This window comes from Fonticula alba (genome assembly GCF_000388065.1).
Source record: "Fonticula alba strain ATCC 38817 unplaced genomic scaffold supercont2.4, whole genome shotgun sequence".
NCBI lineage: Eukaryota > Rotosphaerida > Fonticulaceae > Fonticula > Fonticula alba.
Genome location: NW_009242974.1, coordinates 911146 through 917356, shown reverse-complemented (window position 1 = coordinate 917356; position 6211 = coordinate 911146). Strand labels below are relative to the sequence as shown.

Sequence of the window (6211 nt, the reverse complement as noted above, 5' to 3'; positions counted from 1 at the left end):
CCCCCCCCCCTGCTGCTCCCTCCTCGGCCTTTCTCTTTCCTCGCCTCACAAGCCATGCTACGCGCCCTGTGGTCCCGCGCCGGCCCTGGCCGGGCCCTGACCGCCGGGCTCCCCCGGCCCCTGGCCACCGGGCCCCCCCGGGCCGCGGCTGTCGCCGCCTACCACACCCACCAGCAGGCCCTGGAGAAGGTGCGCAACATCGGCATCATCGCCCACATCGATGCCGGCAAGACCACCTTCACCGAGCGTGTCCTCCTGTACACCGGGCAGCTGGCACGCCCGGGGGAGGTGCACGATGGCGCGGCCACCATGGACTTCCTGCCGGCCGAGCAGGAGCGCGGCATCACCATCCAGGCGGCCGCCACCACGCTCGGCTGGCGCGACCAGCAGGTGAACCTCATCGACACCCCGGGGCATGTGGACTTCGGCTTCGAGGTGGAGCGCAGCGTCCGGGTCCTGGACGGCGCGGTCACCGTGCTGGACGCGGTGGCCGGCGTCCAGGCCCAGACCGTGACCGTCTGGCGCCAGGCCTCCCGCCGGGGCGTGGCCCGCATCATGTTCATCAACAAGCTCGATCGCGTCGGGGCAAGCATCGACCGGTCTCTGGCGTCGGCTCGCAGCCGCCTCGGCGCGCGGACCCTGCTCCTGCAAACCCTCATCGGGGGGGATGACGCCACCGGGCCCGGCTTTGATGGGGCTCTCATCGACCTGGTGCGCCTCGAGTACCAGGCCTGGCAGGACAAGCTCGGCCACAGCATGGCCGCTCATGCCCTGGTCCCCGGGCTGCTGGATTACACCGGCCAGTCCCGGCCCGAGGCGAGCCCCCTGCCGCCGGGGGCCGCTGCTGCCGGGGTCCTGACCCCGGCCGACATCGCCCTGGCCCTGGCCCAGCGCGCCGAGCTGGTGGAAACCGTCGCCGGGCTGGATGACACCCTGCTGGAGCTCCTGCTCTCGTACGACAGCGAGGAGGACCTGACGCCGGAGGCCCAGGCGCGGCTGGTGCCTCCGGCCGCCCTGGCCGCCGCCATCCGCCGGCTGACCCTGGCCAATCGGGTGACCCCGGTGCTGGTGGGGTCGGCCCTGCAAAATCGCGGCGTCCAGCCGGTCCTCGATGCCGTGGTGGATTACCTCCCCTCGCCGTTGGAGCGGCCGCCGGTTTTGGCCGAGATCCAGGCGATGGAGGCGGCTCCCTCGACCGAGGTGATGTCCAAGCGCGCGCGCGCTGCCGCCGCCTATGCGGCTGCCATGCAGGCCAAGAAGGCCGCTGGCGCCGGCAAGAAGTCCGGCAAGCGTGGCGCCGGCCCGGCCTCGGAGGCCGCCTCGGCCGAGCCCCCGGCCCCGGTGGTGGACACCACGCGGTCCTTCACCTCCGACCCGGAGGCGCCCCTCTGCGCCATGGCCTTCAAGGTGGTGGTCGATCGCCAGCGCGGCCCGTTGGTTCACGTTCGCGTGTACTCCGGTCGGCTGGAAGCCCGAGAGCAGCTGCTCATCGGCCGGTCCGGCGTGCGCGAGCGCCCGTCCAAGCTGCTGCGCGTGTATGCCGACAAGGTGGAAGAGGTGGACGCCATTTCCGCCGGTGATATCGGTGTCATCGTCGGCATGAAGGCCACCCGCACGGGTGACACCATCCTCTCCGGCACCTCGAAGGAGCGGTACGTCCCTGGCGCGCGGGCCGGCCCGCGCGCGCTGCCATGCACCAGCGTGTGCTGTTCCCTCCGCACGGCTCTCCCCTTCCCCTGTTGCAACACGGCTGACCCCCATCCTCCCGCTTCGCCGTCCTATTTTTGTCTTCTCTTTCTCTCTTTCTCTCCTGGATGTGCATCCATCCATCCGCACATGCCCATCCACACCCTCGCACACACTTACTCACGCATCCACGCATCCACGCATCCACGCATCCACGCATCCACGCATCCACGCATCCACGCATCCGCGCATCCACGCATCCACGCACCAACACACACACACACACACACGCACACACACACACACACACACACACACACACACACACACACACACACACACACACACACACGTAGCTTCGTCCTCCCCGGAGTCAGCCCCCCGCCGGCAGTTTTCTTCCGCTCGGTGGAGCCCCTGTCGCTGGCCGACGAGGGGGCCCTCAGCGAGGCCCTCGCCTCCATGGTCCTGGAGGACCCGTCGCTGACGGTTCGCCACGACGCCGAGACCGGACAGACGCTCCTTTGTGGCCTGGGCGAGCTTCACCTGGAGGTGGCCGAAGACCGCCTCCGGCGCGACTACCAAGTCGGCGCCTCCTTCGGCCCGGTGTTGATCGCCTATCGCGAGGGCCTGGACTTCGGCCAGGGCGGCCCCGGCGTCATGCGCCTGCCCTTCGTCGATGGAGCCGAGGCCAAGGCCGAGGCCATCCTCTCGGGCCAGGCCTTCGATGGGGAGGACAGTGACGACGAGTTCGACCTCTTCAACGAGCACCTCCTCCCGCCGCATGAGGCCGACGGGGTGCCCGGCAGCGGGGACATGATCGACCCGGCGGCCACGGCGCCGCCTCTGCGCGACCCCTCACCGCTCGGGGACTTCGACGGGGCCCTGCCGGCCCGATACCACGTCTTCGACCGGGAAATCAATGGCCAGCGCGCGCGTGTGGGCTTCCGCCTGCGCATGATGCCCACCCGCTGCGAGGCCAATCGCATTTCGGTGGCCCCCCTGTCCCTGGAGGAGCTGGAGCGCTGCCCGAGCACCATCCGGTCGTATGGCTACCAGCGCCTGCTGGCCGAGGCGGCCACCTCGGCCCTGCACAGCTCCGGCACCAAGGCCCACTTCCCCCTGGCCCATGTGCACCTCATCATCGACCAGCCCTGGTTCGCCCTGGACGAGGCCCAGGTGGCCCGGCACTTCCCCAATGCCGAGCCGACCTTCCTGCTGCCGGGCGACGCGCTGGTGCACGCGGCTCGCGGGTGCATCCTCGAGGGTGTCTCGCACCTGGCTCGCACGACGCTCTTCCGATCTCGGCACCAAGGCCCACTTCCCCCTGGCCCATGTGCACCTCATCATCGACCAGCCCTGGTTCGCCCTGGACGAGGCCCAGGTGGCCCGGCACTTCCCCAATGCCGAGCCGACCTTCCTGCTGCCGGGCGACGCGCTGGTGCACGCGGCTCGCGGGTGCATCCTCGAGGGTGTCTCGCACCTGGCTCGTGCCCGGCCGGGGTTCCTCCTGGAGCCGGTCATGCGCATGGCCGTCACCGTCGGCAGCCAGGCGGCCTCCCATGCTGGCAGCGGCCCCAGCGGCTCCGGCGACCTGGTCGGCGTGGTGGTCAGCGACCTGACCGGGCGTCGGGATGGCCGCATCGTGGACATCCGCTCGGCTGCCCAGGACCTGGCCGCGTCCGAGGCCGCCGGCGCCGGGCCGGCCAGCGACACCTACACCACCCAGGTGGAGGAGGGCGAGGGCGCCGGCGACACCAGCTCCATTGTCGTGGCCTCGGTTCCCCTGCGGACCATGGTCGGCTACTCGACCGCCCTGCGCAGTGCCACCGGTGGCAATGCCTCCTTCGAGGCGGCCCTCGAGCGCCTGAGCCGCATGCCGCACGAGGCCCAGACCCGCGTCCTGCAGGACCTCGGCTACATCGCGGCCCCCGGGTCCGACGGCGGCTGGGGCGCGGCCCCGGCCACCGCCTACGGTTCGCGCTAGCCGCCGGGCCCCGGCGGGGCGGGGCGGGGCGGGGGGCCCTGCCCATCCCTGTGCTGCTCCTGTGCGTGCATCTCCTTGCCACTCTTTCTCCCTCTCCCTCTCTCTTGGTGCACGCAAACACGTCCGCGCATATGGAAAATACACCAAAATGCCCCACCTCCCCCGTGCCCCTCCGCACCCCAGGGGGGCTAGATCCCCCGCCTTCCTCTCCGGCGGCGGGCACGATCGGGCCGTGCGCGCGAGGGATCCTCCTGACCGCTGCTGCACCTGACATCATCCAGATCACGCGACCAAACTAGCAGGGATTGGCCTGACGCGCCCCACTCATCCCACCGGCGATGGAGTTGAGAAAGAGCGCGGGGGGGGGGAGGGGGCGGCCCCGCGTTCCTGCCCCTGAGCCCGGGACCAGTGGCTGGGTATCTTCGCGGCGGGCCTCCGAGCTGGCGGGGCTCTTCCTGCTTTGTCTCTTCCATGCTCCAATGGCACCGAGAGGACACTGGTGGGGGGGGCGGGGGGGGGCGGGGGCTTATCTCGCGGCGACGATCGGCCCGAGGGTGGGGATGTGCGGCCCCGTCAGGATCCGCCTGCCCATTCCCGACACATGTGTCTTGCCCGGCCGGACGATGCCCGTTGAAACATGCCCGCGCCTTCGGCCCCCGCGCGCAACAGGCAAAGGCCGCTGGGACCGAGCGATTCCATTCCCCGCAGGCAGGGCATCTTAATTTTTCTCCATGGCCTTCTGCCGCCGGTTGCGGGGGCCCCCGGGGGAGGGGGATCTCTCGAAATTTCCCTCCGCCCGGGAACGGAGAAAGCGGGCGGGGAAGCAGGCGGGGCGCAACACCGCAGGCCTCCTCCCGGGGACAATGGCCACACGGCCGGCCCTGCGCCCCAAGAGCCTGCGGGCCGGGCCGGTCCCCGGTCCGTGACCCATGCCCCCTCGTCCCCGACCCCTGCCGCGCCTTTGCCCCCTCTTTCTGCGCCCTTCCCTTCGCTCTGCGCCCCCTGCTGCTTCCCCTGTTCCGCCCTACCTTTGCCCCATCATGAGGAATGAAATTGTCGAGTGGGCGACGTCCATTCCGCCGGTGACGCGCTTTTTCTTCTTCGGGACACTCCTTCTGAGCGCCCTCGCTCCGATGGTCCTCCCCCGGCGCGTGCTGTCGCTCTTCCTGCTCGAGTCTGGCGCCATCATGAAACTCGAGGTGCGCCGCCGCCTGCCCTCGGCCCCGGTTGCCCGGCTCCGCGCCGCCTCCCCCAATGGCAGCACCATTCGCCCGTTCTGACTTGCATCTCCCCCCGCCCCCGCCTCGCCGCCCCGCTCCGGCCGGGCCACAGATCTGGCGCTTCATCACCGCGGCCCTCTTCTATGGCGGCCCTTCCTTCGCCTTGCTCAGCCATCTGTTCATGCTCTACTCGTATGGGCGCCGGCTGGAGGAGACCAACTTCGCCGGGCGCCGGGCCGACTATGTCTTCGCCATCACCATGCTCCTGGCGGTCATCTCTGTGCGTCCTTTCCCCGGGCCCCCTTTCGCGACGCTTCTCCCATTTCCTCCTGGCCCGGCCTTTCCCCCTGCCGGCTCCCATGCTGACGCCCTTCCCCACCCCCACAGGCCGTTTCTTTCTTCTTCAACCTCCGCATCACCGGGTCCTCCCTCACGCAGGCCATCATCTACATTTGGTCTCAGCTCAACCGCGACGTCATCGTCACCTTCTTCTTCGGCATCAACTTCAAGGTACGAGCGGAGCCCATTGAGTGCAGTGTGCCACGTCCCGCGCCCGGATCTGACACCAGCCATATCCATGCTCCCCTGCCTCCCCCTCCCCTGTCTTCCCCCTCCCACCCCCCCCCCCCCCCCAGGCTGCCCTGCTTCCGTGGGCCTTCATCGCCTTTGACATCCTGACCGGTGTGTCGCCACTGTCCTCGTTCATCGGCATTGTGGCCGGCCATGCATACTACTTCACCACCTTCGAGTGGCCGACCTCCTCCGGGCGCCCACCCATCTTCCAGACCCCGGGCATTTTGTGCGTCCTTCCGTTTCGCGCCCCTTCACACAGCGCGGCGCAGCGCGGCGCAGCTCCGATCCCCCCCTCCCCCCGGCCCCCGCTAACCGCACATGCACACGCACACGCGCTGCACCCTCCTCGCCCCAGCCGCGACATCTTCGGCGCCGACGACCGTCCTCCCACCGTGCAGAGCGCCGACGGCGCCCCTCCATCCCCACCCACCGGCTCCGGCAGCACTCGCCAATGGGCCACCGGTCCGAGCCGCCGGATCTGATGCAATCTTGCCCTTCCGCGTCCGGCCGCCATATCCTGCGACGCGCGCTTGACGCGCCAGCCGCACACCGGCCACCAAAAGCAGGATCCCGGCCTGCCTGCCAGCATCCCCATGTATATACTCCATCCATCCATCCATCCATCCATCCAGCCAGCCAGCCCCATGCCTTCTCCTGCGCAAGCCAACCAGCACAAGCGGCGAGAAGCCATTTCCATCGCCTTTCACATGCTACCCGCCGAGCGGAAAGACAGGGGGACGGAGGACCG

At 69.7% G+C, this 6211-nt stretch overlaps 2 protein-coding genes across 2 annotated transcripts; both read left to right on the top strand.

The window, feature by feature from the left end:
- The first annotated feature begins 11 nt into the window (after positions 1 to 11).
- H696_02731 (hypothetical protein) lies at positions 12 to 3826 on the top strand. The gene is made up of 3 exons (XM_009496636.1): positions 12 to 1652; positions 2043 to 2793; positions 2999 to 3826. Exons 1-3 carry the CDS (start codon positions 55 to 57, stop codon positions 3668 to 3670), a joined length of 3021 nt encoding a protein of 1006 aa, XP_009494911.1. The 5' UTR covers positions 12 to 54; the 3' UTR covers positions 3671 to 3826.
- Positions 3827 to 4710: 884 nt separating this feature from the next.
- H696_02730 (hypothetical protein) lies at positions 4711 to 5945 on the top strand (the record flags this gene model as incomplete). The annotated part of the gene is made up of 5 exons (XM_009496635.1): positions 4711 to 4869; positions 5003 to 5170; positions 5278 to 5400; positions 5526 to 5689; positions 5819 to 5945. The coding sequence occupies 5 exons, from the start codon at positions 4711 to 4713 to the stop codon at positions 5943 to 5945; spliced, it is 741 nt and encodes a 246-aa protein (XP_009494910.1).
- Positions 5946 to 6211: the final 266 nt, after the last annotated feature.

Coding starts and splice junctions, on each gene's coding strand:
- H696_02731 (XM_009496636.1), top strand. CDS start 55: ATGCTACGCGCCCTGTGGTCCCGCGCCGGCCCTGGCCGGGCCCTGACC. Junction 1,653..2,042: donor TCCGGCACCTCGAAGGAGCG/GTACGTCCCTGG, acceptor ACACACACGTAG/CTTCGTCCTCCCCGGAGTCA. Junction 2,794..2,998: donor TGCACAGCTCCGGCACCAAG/GCCCACTTCCCC, acceptor CTCGGCACCAAG/GCCCACTTCCCCCTGGCCCA.